Source organism: Siniperca chuatsi, linkage group LG11 (genome assembly GCF_020085105.1).
Source record: "Siniperca chuatsi isolate FFG_IHB_CAS linkage group LG11, ASM2008510v1, whole genome shotgun sequence".
NCBI classification, from domain to species: Eukaryota; Metazoa; Chordata; class Actinopteri; order Centrarchiformes; family Sinipercidae; genus Siniperca; species Siniperca chuatsi.
The window spans coordinates 40,618-60,706 of NC_058052.1; the positions used below are offsets into that span (position 1 = coordinate 40,618).

A 20,089-nucleotide genomic window follows, 5' to 3' on the forward strand; every position below is an offset into this window, starting at 1 on the left:
TGGTGTCCCCGAGGACTTTATCCATTAAAGTTATTCATAATTATCTTTGATAATTCTGATAGGCATAATTAATTGATCGTCACGTACACGTGGATGCACCCTTAAACCATTGTAAATCACAACATTTGCCAATACCGATAATGTGCCGATAATTATAGTGCATCCCTATATCTTGCTATCTGAATTGATGAAAAACTCACGTTAAAATTTCACATCAATAATCTTGTGTGCCCGACTAAGGCAAAAGGTTGACTATTTTTACAGGAATAAAATCATCTTTCCCACGTTTTGTAGGAAACGGTTGTTGAGGCATAGGGAAGCATCCTCCTCAACTCTTAAGCTTCTGGACTCTGTTTATCACTCTACCTTAAGATTTATTATGGGTGATGCCTATGGTACACATCATTGGATTTTATATGATAGGGTTGGGTGGGCTTCTCTTCAAGAGAGACATGATTATCACTGGTATCTTTATTTATAAAGCCCTAACTGGGAAATTACCAAATTACCTACCTCAGACTTGCTCTACTGATACACTTGTACCTTTTGGCCATTTTAGAAACTTGATCTTAAACCTCCAAACCTCTACTTGTAATTGTTTTACATAATTGTATTTTATTTTTAATTTAATTTTTTTAATGTTTTAATAGTTTTAATTTATCTATCTTAACTGCAAACTCTCAGGGATTTTTTACACAACTGTATTTGACATTTTAATTACCTGAATTTATCTATCAAATTTATCTACCCTAATCAGAAAGACTTCTATTAGCTAATTGTGGTATTGCCTTTCTCTGTTATTTCTTTGTTGTTGTTTTCTTTTTGTAATTGACTTGATGTCATTGTAAATGAGGGTTGCCCCTCAATGATCTAAAGTATAAATAAAGGTTGAATGAATTAATAAATCTCTCAGCCTGATATGATCTTCATCCTCATAATTTCTCTCCCTGGCATCTTCCCCATCACTATCATCACCACCATCAACATCACCATCTCTCTCCCTGATATGATCTTAATCCTCATAATCTTTCTTTCTGGCATCTTCATCTACATTTCTCTCCCTGACATCATCATCTTTTTCCTTGGCATCTTCATCATCACCATCATCATCCCCATCTCTCTCCCCGGCATCTTCATCATCATCACCACCACCATCCTCATCACCATCTCTCTACCTGATATGATCTTCATCCTCATAATATTGCTATGTAACTACACACTGTAGGTTACAGCTCAGACTGTACTAAACCCACTGACACCTAAATATTCTAAAGAGGGTGTGGCTGAGTGTGTGTGTGTGAGGATTGTACTAAAAATAAAGGGGTACTCCTCCCAAAGATTATTCTACCTCATTTCCCACTCTTTTGCAATCAAGACACATCTACAAACAAAAAAAATCTATCTAAAGATACGTTTAACTTCTACATGCTAACTTTTAAACTTCTGCATGCTAATGATTGTAAAATCTGTAAGGATGAGTTTATTAGCTCCAAACAGGAATGAAAATGAGGTAGAATCATGATGCCACAAAACTTAGCGTACATCAAAACAAAATAGGGGCACCAGGAGGGCATTTTCCACTATTTTCCACTATAGAGGCATCCCATGAGGGCACTTTGTCTTGCACAAAGGAGTACGTAGATGCCAACTAACCTTCGAGCATGTATGGCAGCCTATAGAGGCAGCCTATATGGCCTATATGACTGCATCAATTTTTCTCCATTGGGAGGGCACCCTAGAGGGCACTTCATCACGTTTTCTTTTTGCACTGTGACTTCATGAGCTTAACATATTTTACATTCTTGCATGTAATTTGTAATGTCAGTATAATATTCTAAAATATTCGTATGATTTTCTGAAATCGTTAATAAGTTTTATATTTTTCCATAATATCAGCCAAGGTATCACTATAATATTTAAGGCACTGTGTGTCCTATTCAGAGGTTCTCCAGATTAATGGGAGAGAATGCAGAACACACCCACATCAGGATTAACACACCCAGCCCAGCGTTGTGTGCCAGCACAAACTTCAGCGGCATTATCAACCCTTCCCGCCAGTTAACTACCAGGAAACTAGAGGTCTTGGTCTGATTTCTTCTTTAAGAGCACCTTTACCGTTCCCTGGACTTGTCAAACTAGTAGAGCATGTGGCCTCTACATTCTTTTTGTATTTAAAGTACCGATTACTGACTTTAGGATGTAAATATAACATTAAATACAGTATTATACAAGATATTTTGTTGAAACTTTCAGCTCAACTAGAACTTGGAACTTTGACAACCTGCTAACATGGGGGACTGCATGGAATAGTTCACCATCTTAGTTTAGTGTGTTTAGTGTGTCGTCCACTGCATCATTTCTGTCATATGCAAAACTACTCCTGCTGTTCCTGCAACATGGATTCTGAATGCAGCTGTTCATGGAACAACTCAGTGCAGGTATTTAACTCTTGTACACAAACGCATGCAAAACACATAATCAAAGTATAGTAGATAGTACTTGTATGGCCTCCTCCAGTCTGTAGTGCTGTGAGGTCTGGAGGAAGCTCAGGAGCTGATGGGGGGCAAAGCGGCTCAGTAAGTCCAGCAGAAGCTCATGGAGGTCATGTTCCAGTGGCAGGATGGTCCCTGAATGATGGCCTTCCCTGAATAACAGAGCAAATGAGAGGTGAGAATGAAGAAGAGGAGATAAACAGGGAGGAGAGGAGGCAAATTTTGAAGAAATGTAGGAGTGAATTATCATTGGAACAGGACGCACACCGTACCGTGGCTCCAGAAGGCAGCTGAGGAACTTGAAAAGTAACTGGTCATCCTAGAGAGAGAGAGAAGTAAGTGAGAGAGAATGTATTGAGATATTCAGGCTGTCGTAGTGTAGTGTTGTGTTGTGACTATTGTGCAAATAGTGGTAGTGTGTATATGCAGGTATTCAGGATATACTGTAGCCACCTCTGGGCAAGGGATGTACTGCACACCTACCTAAAATGGCAGGCAATACACATCAGTGTGCAGAGCAAGGCTGCAGCCAATCATGTTGTAATCTTACATGTGATCTGTGGTGTTTACTGCGCACAGGAGACTTTTGTTCCCTGACTTTAGCCTTTAAGGTAGGGCCTCCTCGCAGGTGATGAAGGTACCACTTTACTTTGTTCACACATACGGATTCAAAGCAAGTAGGCTACCCTTTCCTGGTTTTGAGAGTGTGTAATTTACATTCTCTGCTCCACCTGTTAAGTTATTTTCTGACATTGCCACTATACCGGTGCACAACTATGGGATAAAATATGCCATATCTCGAAACTGAAAAAAAAGCTTTGAAAGGTTGATGAATGATTTACTTCCTTTGAACTGATGTTCCATGAGTGTGTGAATGTCATGACGAGTAGTCGGAAAAAGACTAGAAAGGCGCTATATAAGTACAGTCCATTCACACGGCGGGTCTAGCGGCAACATACAGTATCTGCTAATTTGTAATTTTTTACTTTTGCTCATGGATAGCATACTTGAGGATACGCGTGGACAATCAACGAGTGGATGTAAGTTCGCCAGCAGGCATTGGGTATGTTATTAGTTTCCTTGGATATTACTAGAGCCATATCATATCTATCAGCTAACATAACTATACTGTTGCTAGCCTTCCACATTGCCTACTAGCTAGCCATCAATTGTAATCCATTCTCCATACCTCCAATCTAATTTTAAAGAGTGTGTAGAATCGGTGTGTTATTTAAGCGGAAGACACTTGAGCCATGCTGTCAGGCGTGCTGAACAAGCTGCTGTGTTAGCATTCCTGTTGTTTTTTTTATATATAGTACAGCAAAACAAATAATGGCTACTGGAACAGATAAGAAACAGAAGACCTATCAATTTCATACGGAATGGGAAGATGATTTTTTTCTTCATTATGTCAAACTCAAAATGTGTGTGCCTGATATGCAAAGCCTGCATCGCATTAGCAAAGAAGGGCAACCTAGAACAGCATTTTAAAACCATGCACAAAACCTACGATAGGGATTTCCCAACTAAAAGTGAGCTCCAAAAAAGTATGATTCAAGAACTGAAATCTCCACTAGCAGCACAACAGTCCATTTTCACGAAGCCCAACAACAGGGGAAAAGCAGTCACCATAGCATCTAGTGAAAGTGAGCCTCAAGAAAAGTGAGGCTCCGCGGAGATTTTAAAAATAAAACTGACATCATGGCGGCTGTCAAAAAGTATGATTCAAACTTTGAGGATAAACTAAAAAATGACATTGACTGTTGTGAGTGTTTCTCCCTTCACCACCACACCACTGATGGGCCCTCGGCGATGGTGGGTTGTACAAACTGTTTTGTTGCCTTGTGTAAATGACACAACTTTCCCAGACTTTATCAGAATCAGAAACAGAAATACTTTATTGATCCCTGCGGGGAAACTCTTTTGTTACAGCAGCTCACTATCACGTCAGTGCACACAGGAACAGAAGTACTAAGCAAAAAATATAATACACTATAATACAGGTCAGAAAATAAATTAAGTACCAAGTGGGTATAAGTATAAAATAAGTGTGAAGTACAAAGTGGGTTTACCGGTTGATGATAATAATACGGTATAAGGTAATAGTGCATGAACTGTCAAGTTAAGTGTAGCTTATTAAGATTATAATGAGACGGAGGATATTGCACAGCAGTAATAGAGGTATGAATAAATATCAATAAATAGGGATTTTTAAACTGAAAAGTATATTTCAAAGGAGTATTAACACAGAATATTACACAATTATGTCAAGTATTGCAGAGATGTAATGATCAATGTCCAGTTTAATGACTTAGGGTCATATAGACAACACTTAGAGGGAGGAGTTAAAGAGTTTGATGGCCACAGGCAGGAATGACTTCCTGTGGCGCTCTGTGGTGCTTTTTGGGGGGATGAGTCTTCCACTGAAGGTACTCCTTTGTTTGACCAGCACGTCATGGAGTGGGTGGGAGACACTGACCAAGATGGCATGTAGTTTGGCCAGCATCCTCCTCTCTGACACCACCGCCAGAGAGTCCAGCTCCAACCCCACAATGTCACTGACCTTACGGATCAGTTTGTTGAGTCTGATAGTGTCCACTACCCTCAACCTGCTGCCCCAGCATGCAACAGCATACAGGACAGCACTGGCCACCACAGACTCATAAAACATCCTCAGCATTGTCTGGCAGATGTTGAAGGACCTCAGCCTCCTCAGAAAATAGAGGTGGCTCTGGACCTTCCTGTACAGAGCTTGAGTGTTCGTAGCCCAGTCCAGTTTATTGTCCATGTGTACTCCCAGGTACTTATAGTCCTTAACAATGTCCACACTGACTGCCTGGATGGAAACCGGGGTCACTGGTGCCCTGGCCCTTCGTAGGTCTACAACCAGCTCCTTGGACTTTGTCGCATTGAGCTGCAGATGGTTCTGCTCACACCATGAGACAAAGTTACCCACCACAGCCCTGTACTCAGTCTCATCACTACCGCTGATACATCCCACCACAGCAGAGTCATCAGAAAACTTCTGAAGGTGGCAGGACTCTGTGTGGTAGCTGAAGTCTGCGGTGTAGATGGTGAAGAGGAAGGGAGAGAGGACAGTCCCCTGAGGGAGCCCAGTGTTGCTGACCACACTGTCCGACACACAGTGCTGCAGGCGCACATGCTGTGGTCTGCCAGTCAGGTAGTCCATAATCCAGGACACAAGGGGGCATCCACCTGCATCGCTGCCAGCTTCTCACCCAGTAGGGCTGGCCGGATGGTGTTGAAAGCACTGGAGAAGTCAAAAAACATGATCCTCACCATGCTTGCCGACTTGTCCAGGTGGGTGTGGATGCGGTTCAGCAGGAAGATGATGGCATCCTCAACTCCCAGCCGGGGCTGGTAGGTGAACTGAAAGGGGTCCAGGAGGGGTCTGACCCTGGGCCGCAGCTGTTCCAGCACCAGTCTCTCCAGGGTATTGATTATGTGGGAGGTCAGTACCACCAGTCTGTAGTCCTTGGAGCCACTGGGACGCGGCGTCTTCGGCACAGGAATGAGGCAAGATGTCTTCCACAAAACAGGGACTCTTTGAAGACTCAGGCTCAGATTGAAGACATGTTGAAGGACTCCACATAGCTGGGGGGCACAGGCTTTTAGCACCCCGGGGCTAACTCCATCGGGGCCTGCAGCCTTGTTTGACTGGAATTTCATCAGCTGTCCTCTCACCTGGTCAGTAGTCAGGCACACAGCAGAGGTTACAGGCGGGGGAGGGGGGAGTCATTAGTGTGAAGGCAGCAGTTAGCCTGATAGCCAGTTGAGGGGGGAGTAGGACTCTCCCAGGAAGATGGGGGAGGGGGGAGCAGAGTACTCAAAGGAGCTTCAGGGCCAACAGCAGCTGAGTTAGAGGGGGGATGAGCAGGAGCCGTTGTGTGTGTGCGTCCTTAACGTTAGCATACAGCAGGTCCAGTGTCCTCTCCTCTCTAGTAGGACAACTCACATACTGGGTGAAATTAGCCAGTGTTGTTGAAACACTGACATGGTTGAAGTCAGCCGAGATTAATATGAGTGCGCTCGGGTGTTGAGTCTGGAGTTGTGCTATGGCGGGTTAGCATAAGGGGGGATGTAAACAGCCACAACAATGGCTTGTGAGAATTCACGTGGCAGATAATATGGCCGGAGTCCCACAGCTAACAGTTCAATGTCCGGGCTACAGATACTCTGCTTGACAGTAACTTGACCAGGGTGACACCATCTGTTGTTGACCAGAACAGCAAGCCCGCCACCTTTCCACTTACCGCTCCTGGTGTGATCCCTGTCGGCCCAAACAGTCTGAAAGCCGTCGATGGAAACGTTATGGTCCTGGATATCCTGGTGTAGCCATGTCTCTGAGAAGCACATCAAACTACACTCACGGAACTCCGTCTGACTCCGGGCTAACGCTGTTAGCTCGTCCATTTTATTCGCCAGTGATCTCACGTTGCCCATTACGAGAGAAGGCAGACACGGCTTAAATCTCTTGTTCTTAAGTCTCTTTTGTCCGCACCCCTCTCTCTTCCCTCGCCGCTTCATTCCACCTCTGCATCCTCGGTGTGTCCTCCTCCAGATCTCAGTGGGGACATTGGTTGTCCTGGGCCCCATGCCGCTCAGCTTCAGCGCGATCAGCTGTTCCCTGGTGTAAACAATGCGGCCAAACAGCTGATCTGCAGCGGTGCCCTGACCGAGTAGCAGGAGACGTTCCACGGCGAAAAAAGTACTAAAACACTTTCTACTCTACTAAAACACTTTATACTTATACTCATTTTTAAGTTGGGAAGAAAAAGGAAAAGAGCGAGACTACGGCATCAGGCATTAGATTATACTTATGCGCACTAATGTTATCCTTATCATTGTTGGAAAGAAAAGCGTGATGGAAAGCTAAAAGTCATCCGGAGAAGCCTTCGGAGGCTATTCCGTGCTCAGGTGGAAGCATCGGGCATCATTGCATATTGATGTGCGATGACTGAGCAGAGGTAAATGTCTGGCGAGATTTTGCGACCTATTGCCTGAGGTGAAAGAATTTCTCAGGCAGTCTAAAGATGCTGTGAATGCCCAGCTTGGTGATGAGCAGTGACTCATGAACTTGGCATTCCTCACTAACTTGACTGGCATTCTGAATGAACTGAATTTATAGTTGCTGGGAAAAAACACAGACTTTGCATCACTGGTCATGAATGGTGAAGTTTGGCACCTGCTCTCAGAGGAGATAAGAGGATGTGCCTATTGCCTGTCAGCCCTATTTGGATCAACCTACCAAAGTGAATCTGCCTTCTCCTACATGAAAACCATAAAGGCCAAGTTCAGATGCACCATGACAAATGACCACCTATCTGCCTGCCTGAGACTTGACACAAGCTGCTACACCCCTGATTATGAGAAATTAGCATCTTCCTCCCAATGCCAAAGATCCCATTAAGGTAATCACTCCCTTCTCTGAAATGGAACAGTACCTTTATGCAACTCATCATGGGATAGAGAATGGGATTTGAGACTGGTAGAACTTGTGATGCTGAAAAATGTAAAAATAGATCTGAAGTGTAAAAACATTGGGCATCTCTGGTATACAATCTTGCAGCAGCTTGTTTATGCCATTAGCAGACAGCCAACATTAGCTAGGTTTGGTTAGTTGGCTAAATGTCAGCTTGTTAGCCTCTAACAATTCAAATCTAATCAGAATTACTCCAGAACAAGTAACGACCATGTTGACATTCAGTTTGTAACGTATGGTTTGCTGTCTGTACAGCAGGTTGCCAGGTAGCACGATAGTGTTTACTAAGTAGCATGCCTCGATGGTGACTAAGAGATGGAACAGCATGCATTCATCCTAGCTACCTTTTTCATACTTGGGAGTGCTTAGAATGCCGTTTGGATAATGAAAAGGAAAAAGGCAGTGAAATCTGAAGTTAAAATGGGGAAATTAAGAGTCGTAATGTCAAAATAAAGGTCAAGGTGTCATCAAGAAAGAACTCTCAGTCATTAAGCCTAAACTATACATATTATACATATATATTATTATCACACTGCAAGCTGTGTGCATCATATTTTTTATTTAATGAATTGCATATTTACACACAAAAATGGATCACTCCACATTATTGTATAGCAAGATAATCAGTCATTACTCTAAAATGAAGCCTTATCTGGTTGCCCACTATGCAATTCTGCAAAATTGCTCTCTCTCTCTCTCTCTCTGAGTTTAGACCTTAAATAGACAGTGAATTCTGTTAATTTTGTGTTTGTATGCTTGTGTGTCTTTCTCAGCTGGTGAATGGAAGAGAGTGTAAGTGAGAGAATGAGACAGAGGCTCAAGCTGCGAATGTGGCCATGTTGAAGTATAATAGCAAAGTGTGTGTTTACCTTTTATCATCTACAGGATGATAGGGGAAATCTGGGGGGACCATATAATAAAGAAGGAGTTCCCAAGTTACCAGAGGATTACATAGACTCAGACCCCTTCAGGAAATGGTTTTCTCTATTCATTCCCTTAACACATGTACTTTTCATTTTTTCTTACATCCAACATTGCCTGTGAAAAGTTCAAACCATCCAATGCATTTCCAGTACTCACCAGCTTCTACCATTTATTCTCTTCCTGATTTGACTTACGTTCACGGAGTCATTGGATCCTGTTTTCTAAATATATTCATTACTTCTGAGAGAAATATTACTGCCTTGACTAACATAATCCATAAATGTGAACAGGACATGTTAATATTTTGCATTGGTCCTGTTGATTTTATTATTTGGGATGTAGTGGAGGGTAAATGCACATAAACGCTGTTTATCCACCTTTTTCAAATGCAACATAGTGTTTCCTCACATTTTCATGAGTTTACCTTTACCAAACATTGGACAGTTTAGCCAGCGGACATTTATAGTTACCCATTTTCTATTTTACCACTACATCTCCTCTGTGATGACTAACATAGAATAATAAGACGGTGTAGTCCCTCATTCGTCCAGGAGTGTTCTATCGTAGAAAAGGTTTCAGTCGTAGTCATCTGGACACTGTTTTCAGATTCAAGACGTTTCGGCTCCCATCCGGAAGTCTCAATTCTCAATTGTGAAAAAATGGGGGACAGGAACTAGAAATTTAAGCTACTCTGTGTTACATAAGCCCTGCCCTCAGGAAGGAATCTACCTGAGTATCTGTTAATAGCTAGTTTCACCTGAAACTGACCTAATTGTTTCCAAGATGGCCCAGTAATCAGTAATCAGGCCTATTGTTTTCTGGCTGCAACTACCTCATCACTGAATTTCTAGTTCCTGTCCCCCATTTTTTCACAATTGAGAATGACTTCCACATGAGAGCCGAAACGTCTTGATTCTGAAAACAGTGTCCAGATGACTACGACTGAAACCTTTTCTACGCTAATTACACTGAGTTAATAATAAAAGAAAAGTTTATTTAATATAACGTATTATGAGATTTTACAGTGCAAAGGAAAAAGTAAAAATGGAGCAGAAATTGGCTTTCCTGCATTTCACAACTAAAGAACAAAAGTTAACAGAATTTTCCCCCACTTTATAATGAATCACAAACTAAGATTCAAAGTTATCAGGACTCACTCACTTTTGTTGAAACAAGAGACTAGCTTGACTTGTTTAATTGAAATTTTTACTTTAAATGCTGATAATTTCAGTTTCTAAGACCTAATTGTTATTGTAATTGTTATTTATGCCAAATGATATAAGTTGCCGTGCATAATCAGTGAGCTTTGTGGAGGAGTACAAAATGGACGAGTCCAGGTAAAACACTCGTTGCTAGTTAATTGTGCACACACGCAAGTACAAATATGAAAATGAGGCAGACAAAAGTCATGATATCCAGGGGGTAAGCATCTCCAGGAGGAGATGATGAGACAGATGTCATGTTAGTTAACAACATTACACGTTGATCGTATAAAGAACTCAAAAAAAGGTGACAAAGTAACAGGTCAGCAGAAACACACGGATGACAGCCGTTCAATGCAAAAAGTGTTAAATTCAATCTATTCAGTTTGTGTACACAATACAGGCACTAAGAGGCATACATAACACAAGAGAGGGCTTGGATAGCAGCTACTCAGGTTTTAATACCTTTAAAGCTTGCTGCTCTTTCTCAGGGAGCATCCAGTAAATTACATTTCACACTTTATGCACTGAAAAGGTTCCTTTCCTTTTCCGTCATGGTTTAAATAACTCTGTGACAATCATGATAGTAGTTCCAGTAAAAGTAAAAATGATCTTCAGCCGTTTTAGTGCAGAAAGTTGTTAGTGAGTATTTGTGTAATAGTTGGTAGCTGTTAGTTTGTACATGTTAGTTTGCCAGTACTAATATTACCAGATAAAGAAGATATACTGTATAATAACAATTATTTTTTTGACCTTACCTGAAGCTCAGAGATGATTTGCTGCACCTCTTCAGCAAAGTGAAACACCACTAGGTCAGCTGACTTGCTGGGGTCAAGGGTCACTAGCTCCTGTGAAAATATGTTGGAGGGTTTGTATGCTAATGTAAAAACAAATCACTTAGCTTAGGTATGTTAGTAAGAAAATGTCTTTCAACTGTGACCTCGCATTTATAAAATTTCTTGATGCGAATATAAAAAATAGATCACTGCACTGAAAAAAATACATGAATTTGTTCATTCAGCTTCTGACCAACCAGCCCTGACACTTTTAGCCAGCACAAGACTGTGAGGCTGTGTTGTCCTACACAGCTATTTGAATGAAATACTACTGTATAATACTCATTAAATGCAAAAAGACAAAGACCAAAGGCTGATTGTAAACAAAGCAGTAGCTCTTAATGACCATTATGAATATAACAGGGGTATGGATGTATAAATACCGTCTCTCTAGACTGGCCACACTCATGTCTCCCTGTCTGCTGGGAATATAGGTTGTCCCCTTAAAAACATGGGTAAAGGGTTGATTCACATAAATGTTAAAATATTTTTTAAATCTTATTTACCCCTAGTAATATCTATGTTAATCTATGTTCCTAGTAATATCTATGTTCCAGGACTACATATCCCATCTAGCCTGGGAGTTCCTTGGGATCCCCCAGGAGGAGCTGGAGGACATGGCTGGGGAGAAGGACCTCCTTCCTACCTTGCTTAGTCAGCTACCACCGTGACCTGGCCAAAAGTTAAGGGATAACCGTGTGAATATATATGTCTGTCTGTGTATGAACTGACCTGTACGTGTTGCAGTACTTTGTCCTTGACTGTTTGTTTCTCCTCAGGGCTGTAGCCGGGCATGGACAGCAGATTGTGGATGTAGCTGAAAATCTCCCCCTGACACACACACACACACACACACACAGTATCTCTTTATATGCTTTATTTGAATCCACCAATTACATTACAATTGTCTACAAGACTCAATTATTCACAGCGGTCTTCGACATTCATCAACACTCACAGGTAAAGAAAACAGCCTGTGCCACACAGCCAGGCTAAATGTTACAGCTGAGATGGAACAAAAGTTCACCAATTGTGGTAGTCAGCCACCTTATCCTCCCCAGCCCTGTGTTCTCTGTTGTACTCTCCTTTCCTGGTGTGTCTTGTATGTCCCCGACTTGTCTTTGGTGTGTGTGTGTGTGTGTGTGTGTGTGTGTGTGTGTGTATGTCTCCTGGTCTGGCTCCATGGTTTCCCGCCTGCTGCTGATCACTGGCACACCTGTCTTCAATCATCCATCAGTCTCCACAGTTTAAATACCAGGCTCTCCCACAACACCAATGCCAGATCGTCCACGTACACTTGTACAACCACTACGTCAAGGCTCCTGAAACTTACTAGTTAAGTTCCATTGCTAAGTGAGTTTTTGTTACCTCGTTTGTAATCCTGTTTTGCTCTCCCACAGGATTATCCTGTGCCGGTGATCGCAGTTCTCAGCCTCTGTCTGGATTCCTGTCAGCCTGCCTTCCTGCCGCTCCAGCTACACAACCTTGCTTGTTTCCACTAACTCCGCCATGGAGCCAGACCCTTGGGATCCGACCTGCTCCTTGCTCTTGGTTCCGCTGACGGTCAGTTCCCCATTCCACCACCAACTCTGGCTTGTGGCCAACCCCGGTCCACACTGCACCACCTGCTCCTCGCCTCATGGACCAGTCTGCCTGTCCAGATCCACGCAGCCTCTAACCCGGGCCAGACGGGTAACCGCTGCTTCAGTCTCCACTCCTGAACTACCGCTACCTTCCCTGAGTTACCGAGGACAACGCGGAAGGCTTTGTTCGAAGAACTATACCCCTTTCCCACTATACCGCTAACATTCAAATAAAGAGTGATTTACTTTCAAAACGACTTCTAGGGTGTTCTGCATCTGTGGGTTCGAATAAGATCGTACATTACGACACCAACTGTCTAGCTCGTTTTTGGTATGCCTGACAATCATAACCCACTAACAAAAATCAACATACACGCAAAAGCACAAATTCAAATTTAACACATCAACCAAATGCATGTATAGTTTGATAAATCTTACCTTTCTGAGGGGGTCTCTCAGGTAGCAGTCAATGATCCTGTCATACAGATGTTTCTTCTCATAAAGAAATTCACAGATTTGGTAGCTGGAGGGCAAGACGGGGAGACACAAAGACTTGTAATTGAGGCCACAAAATGTAATAATAATAGTAACTTACAATTTATATAAGTTACTCATAATTTGCTGTCCCTGGTGTTTTCACAGGTAGCTGAGCTAACCAAAGTTTCAAAATTTCTGGATAATATAAGAAATCCATGAAAAGCAGCACCATGTGACTGAGCACCAACTGGATACTTTAGACAATACTGTCTCAGTGAATGGCTTGGGGGGTCAGCAGCCTATGCTAAATATCAGTATTGTGAAGTTAAAGCTTCACTAATCAATATTTTATATTTACTATGGATCAAATGACTATGTGTAATATGAAACCCACATGGAATTATCACCAGCTGTGCATTTCCCCTCATCTCTAAAAAGCTTTTTAGCTTCTTTTAATGTATTGTTTTGGTTTTATGGCAAAACAAATCCAAATGTACTGTTTGGTTCAGTCGTAGCGCTCTAATCAACTGTTTCCAACAGCAAGAGGCAGCTGTTTTCTGGGAGAAAGCTCAGCTGTTGTAACCTCACGTCAGTCACTGTCAAAACTTTGCATGTACATTTGTATATCCATTCAAAAAGATGTTAATGTTAATGTGAATGTGAATCTGTGGAAACACTTTTGTGGCAGCTACGCCTAAACTCAAAGCCACTGAGGGGCTGCATAGACGGGCTAGTAACTGACACATCCACTGCCTATGGGACGGTCAAAAACTGTTAACCCCTTCCGTCTAGTAACACCTGACACCTGATTGAAAGTTCCTACCTATATCCTATATTGACCACAGCACAAAGGTAACACCCTGTGTACAAGAACTACATTAACAAAAACAATTGACCTTTTGCTCCTACAACTTTTGTGAAGCACCATCCAGGGAATATGTGAACATAATCTGGACCAAGGATGTGAGCACATAACTCGAAAAAGTTACAAAATACTGAACTGAAAAATAAGTTATATTTGCAAAGGTAAGTGGTTCTAGTCTTTGCTTTGGTCAGCTACTCACAACTTGGCCTTCTCTGCCAAAGCCAACAGCCTTCCTTCATTAAACTGGACCACACCCCCGACCTGCAGCAGCTCCAGCAGAACCTACAAACCAGTCACAATAAAGACCAGTGACCTGACAAGATGAAATCATCTAGCAAAATGCTGCAGAATGACAGGTATGTATATATAAATACATATAAATACACACAAGTATATAAAAACTTCACCCTCCACGGGTGGTCTCATGCTTCGAGCTCGGATCCTTTACCAGAGGCCTGGGAGCTTGAGGGTTCTGCGCAGTATCTTTGCTGTTCCTAGTACTGCACTTTTCTGGACTGAGATGTCTGGTGTTCTTCCAGGGATATGCTGTATCAGTTTGGGGGTCACTGCCCCGAGTGCTCTGATGACCATGGGCACGACTGTCGCCTTCACTTTCCAAGCCTTCTCCAGCTCTTCTCTGAGCCCTTGGTATTTCTCTAGTTTCTCATGTTCCTTTTTCCTGATGTTGCCATCAGATTAATCAATCCAGGCAGTGCACAGGTTGGTGTGTCGGGTTCTGCAGTCTTGGGCGACTGTTCTGTCAACCAGGAGTTGGTGTTTGGCTCCTCTGGTTTCTTTGCCGATGCCCTTCTGTGCTTTGCTCATGTATTGATCCATGTGCCCACTTATCTTAGCCGCGATGATGCCTGACATGAGCTTCCATGTTGTGGAGAGACAGGTTATTGGCCGATAGTTGGATGGGACTGTACCGTTTGCGGGATCCTTCAGGATCAGGATTGTACGCCCTTCTGTAAGCCATTCAAGGTTTGTCCCATCCCTTAGCAGCTGGTTCATTTGTGCTGCTAGGCGCTCATGGAGTGCAGTGAGCTTCTTTAGCCAGTAGGTGTGGATCCTGTCAGGGCCCGGTGCTGTCCAGTTTTTCATACCTGAGACTCTTTCTTGGATGTCTGCCGCTGTGATGGTGACTGGATTCTGTTCAGGGAGGTTGCTGTGGTCCTCTCTCAGAGCCATCAGCCACTGTGTCTGTTGTGTGATGCCTCCCTCTCCCATATATTTTTCCAGTACTGTTCAGTTTCCAGCCTTGGTGGGTCTGCTTTGCTGTTATTACCCTGCCATTGAGTGTACACTTTCGCAGGTTGAGTTGCGAACAGCCGGTTTATTCTTCTGGCTTCATTATCTCTCGTGTACCTCTTTAGGTGGCTGGCCAAGGCTTGGAGCCTTTGTTTGGCAGTTTCGAGTGCTTCAGGCATGGGCATCTGGTTGTACCTCTTTGGTATATATATATATACACACACACACATATCTATATATATATATATATATATATATATATATATATATATATATATATACATATATACATATATATATATATATATATATATATATATATATATATATATATATATATATATATATATATATATATATATATATATATATATATATACATATACATATATATATATATATATATATATATATATATATATATATATATATATATATATACATATACATATACATATATATATATATATATATATATATATATATATATATACATATACATATATATATATATATATATATATATATATATATATATATATATATATATATATATATATATATATATATATATATATATATATATATATATATATATATATATACATATACATATATATATATATATATATATATATATATATATATATATATATATATATATATATATATATATATATATATATATATATACATATATATATATATATATACATATACATATATATATATACATATATATATATATATATATATATATATATATATATATATATACACATATATATATATATATATATATATATATATATATATATATATATATATATATATATATATATACATATACATATATATATATATATATATATATATATATATATATATATATATATATATATATATATATATATATATATATATATATATATATATATATATATATATATATATATATATATATATATATATATATATATATATATATATATATATATATATATATATATATATATATATATATATATATATATATATATATATATATACACATATATACACACACACACATACATATATGTATGTATACATATGTATGTGTATGTAAATATATACACTTTATGAAGAGAGAGAGAGCAGAGAATGTATACTTCACCAACCTGCTGCCTCTCAGTGTGTCGGGAGTCATCATCTGGACAACATAGGAACTCCAGAACCTGGAAAGGCAGTAAGAGCAAAGATGCGGATGAATAGTGCCGGAGGTTGGCTATTCTTATAAATACAGCCTAATGGGAAGTGCTGATGTAACAAAACAATCAATGAGGCAGAGACTTCAAGAAGTTTAAGTGAGTTAGTTTTAAGCAAGTAACTTAGCGATAAGCATAAAGTATTGTTTGAGTTATCCCAATATAAGATTTAATAGATATGGTATGAATACAATTAATTGCTATATTAAACAATATCAGGGCAAATCTATTTTATAATATATACTATGTAATAAGGGAGGGATGTTAAAATAAGGATTCCATCAATTAAACATTTGGCAAAGACAAAAGCAATAAATTGGAACAGCTAAAGATAATTAATATCCATCCACATAGATGGATATTATTGATTTATTATTTAAGACACATTACTTATGAAAGCTTTAAGCCACTGAGGCTGGAATAAGGACAAAGATGTGTTTACACTGAAAGATGCCCCAACAGCTGTAAATGCTCCTTTTTAGCAGTGATGATGTATGGGATGTAGGTATGAGTTTTAGCATCTAAAAAGGTACAGTGGTGTGAAAAAGTGTTTGCCCCCTTCCTGATTTCTTATTTTTTTGAATGAATTTAAATGAACATTGTTATTATTATTAAGGGAAAACAAAATCCAAACCTACATGGCCCTGTGTGAAATAGTGATTGTCTCCTAAACCTAATAACTGGTTGGGCCACCCTTAACAGCAACAACTGCAATCAAGCATTCGCGATAATTTGCAATAAGTCTTTTACAGCGCTGTGGAGGAATTTTGGCCCACTCATCTTTGCAGAATTGTTGTAATTCAGACACATTGGAGGGTTTTCGAGCATGCACTGCCTTTTTAAGGTCCTCAATAGGATTCAGGTCAGGACTTTGACTAGTCCACTCCAAAGTCTTCATTTTGTTCTTCTTCAGCCATTCAGAGGTGGACTTGCTGTTGTGTTCTGGATCATTGTCCTGCTGCAGAACCCAAGTTCGCTTCAGCTTGAGGTCACGAACAGATGGCCGGACATTCTCCTTCAGGAGTTTTTGGAAGACAGGAGAATTCATGGTTCCATTTATCACAGCAAGTCTTCCAGGTCCCGAAGCAGCAAAACAGCCCCAGACCATCACACTACCACCACCATATTTTACTGTTGGTATGATGTTCTTTTTCTGAAATGCAGTGTTACTTTTATGCCAGATGTAATGGGACACACACCTTCCAAAAAGCTCAACTTTTGTCTCGTCAGTCCACAGAGTATTTTCCCAAAAGTCCTGGGGATCATCAAGATGTTTTCTGGCAAAAATGAGACGAGCCTTAATATTCTTTTTGCTCAGCAGTGGTTTTCATCTTGGAACTCTGCCATGCAGACCATTTTTGCCCAGTCTCTTTCTTATGGTGGAGTCATGAACACTGACCTTAACTGAGGCAAGTGAGGCCTGCAGTTCTTTGGATGTTGTTGTGGGGTCTTTTGTGACCTCTTGGATGAGTCGTCGCTGCGCTCTTGGGGTAATTTTGGTCGGCCGGCCACTCCTGGGAAGGTTCACCACTGTTCCATGTTTTCACCATTTATGGATAATGGCTCTCACTGTGGTTCGCTGGAGTCCCAAAGCTTTAGAAATGGCTTTATGACCTTTTCCAGACTGATAGATCTCAATTACTTTCTTTCTCATTTGTTCCTGAATTTCTTTGACATGAACATGAAGTAGAGATGAAGTCCCTAGCACAATCAGGGGGAAGGTTTTCTATGAAGGCTTTGACATGTTGCAATATTTGGTTGGCTCCTCCTTATAAAGAACTTGGATCAGTTAGAGTTAGATGTATTTTCTTTTTACTTTGAGACGGTGCCAAACAATTACAGGGCCCCAAAGTCTGCCTATGAGCTGGTACCTGGTAAGTGTACCCTCAGCATTTCCATTCTTTAAAGAAACTGCCTTGTATCTCCCATGTTGAGTTTGCTCATTAAAAGGAAACAGCTTTTGATAGGTGGCACAGTCATATGAAAAATTGAGAGAGATTATCCTTCTAGAGGAGTTTAGAATTTGCCTCTCAGTAGACTTACAAACACACCGGGAAAATCATAAAAAACATTTGACTGCTTATGATTATGCATAAATATTTTGGGATACTGGAGTCTAAACAGAACAGAGGCCCTCCAGGACCTCACCCTGTGCCTCGACCCGAGGTTAAGATGGAAAAGCATTAAGAGTGTTTTTATAGTAAGAAGTGAAGACACATTAAGTCACAGTGTTGGAAGTTGCTTTCCAACGGGAATGAGAAAGTTCAGGTTAAATCAGTGGCACTAATGTCTACTCTGACACCACATCATGGTAATAATCTCAAACTTGGTTCCAACTCAGAGATACTAGAAAATATTCTAGCAGAGCGCAAATCTTCTGAGACACCCCAGTAGCTCACCGGGTAGAGTGCGTACCATTAAGGCCGAGTCCTTACCGCAGCGGTACGGGTTGGATTCCAGCATGTCATCCCCTCTCTCTCTCCCACCTTTCCTGTGTCTCTCTACAGCTGTCACTGCCCCCCGCCTCCTCCAAAAAAGAGTGCTAAGCGCAAAAGTGCAAAAAAAACTGGCAAAAAAAATTCAGGTCTGAAAGGGTTAAAGGCATTAAAACTGTATGTTGATGTGCACTCATGCCCTAGATTGAAGAAAGAGGCTTGAAACGCTTACTGAACAATTTTTTGTGATTGCAGAGAGGTCTGTGTGTGTGACTCTACTAACAAGCTACAAAAACTGCTCTTTCTGCTTGTTTTTGCCACAAGAGATGGTCTGAACAGGAGAAAACGCATGTGAACTGTAATGGGGACTCCATTGCCTCCACAATATGCACACTGCATTGTTTTTTAATTCATTTTCATGTATTCATTTATTTATTTTCCCAGCCATTGTGCGCCGATACAGTACCCTGCACCTTTAGCTTTGCCTGTACTTCCTATACCAGCGGCCAGCTGTGAGTGACAGAATCAGGATATTATGACCTTTAATTAAATATTTGGGGTATTTGGGGGATCTGATTACTTACCTGGTCAAAGAGCTTCCTGTTCACAAAAAGTGTGTTGTCTGGCTTGGCCAACTGGCGAGCCAAAAAGGTGAAGAGACCGCCCACCTGGGAAGGAGTAAAGTCTGGGTTTTCCACCATCACCTAGGTAACCAGAAAGACATATTAATAATCAAAGAAAAGAAAAAGCTACACAGAAAATAAAAACTGTAATAGTAGTTAATGATATTAATTGTACCTTTCTTAAAACGTCTGTCCAGGATAACAAACTGACTCTGCTACTGTTTTGACATGCAGCTCTTAAGGTGACCTAAATGCTGTCTCAGTGTATTGTTGGGTTTAAACAAATACAGGGATATTGCATAATTTAAAAAAATTCTCAGCTACATAAGATGACCATGTCACTGTATTTTGTGATTAGTGCCAGTTGTTTGTCTGATTTGCTGTGACAGAGAGCAACAACCATGAGAAAGTTTGTGCTGGAAATGGTTCTGCAAGACCATTTTGTCTGTTTTGGAAAAAGACAAGAATACTGAACCTTTCATTATGCTCCATACTGTCGTCACTATCAACAATTATGTGAAACAAACAACAGCACGTGGAATGATTTTGGGATTTTACCTGAAGTAAGATGTCCACTATCCTCTGCTGGTACTCAAGGGCCTGCTTGTCATTCTTAAAGTCTTCAAATGTCTAGAAAGCAAAGCAAAGCAA

General features: G+C 40.6%; 1 protein-coding gene across 4 annotated transcripts in view; it reads right to left on the minus strand.

The window, feature by feature from the left end:
- vps8 (VPS8 subunit of CORVET complex) overlaps nt 1-20,089 on the minus strand; it is a 110,634-nt gene that overhangs the window by 17,065 nt on the left and 73,480 nt on the right. For all 4 annotated transcript variants that reach the window (XM_044212998.1, XM_044212997.1, XM_044212999.1 and 1 more), the window contains 9 exons: nt 19,997-20,068; nt 19,400-19,519; nt 16,294-16,350; nt 14,082-14,164; nt 12,979-13,063; nt 11,690-11,788; nt 10,880-10,969; nt 2,765-2,811; nt 2,500-2,644 (listed from right to left, as the gene is read on the minus strand). In XM_044212998.1, coding sequence (XP_044068933.1) covers nt 2,500-2,644; nt 2,765-2,811; nt 10,880-10,969; nt 11,690-11,788; nt 12,979-13,063; nt 14,082-14,164; nt 16,294-16,350; nt 19,400-19,519; nt 19,997-20,068 — 798 coding nt within the window. The remainder of the gene's footprint in view (nt 1-2,499; nt 2,645-2,764; nt 2,812-10,879; nt 10,970-11,689; nt 11,789-12,978; nt 13,064-14,081; nt 14,165-16,293; nt 16,351-19,399; nt 19,520-19,996; nt 20,069-20,089) is intronic.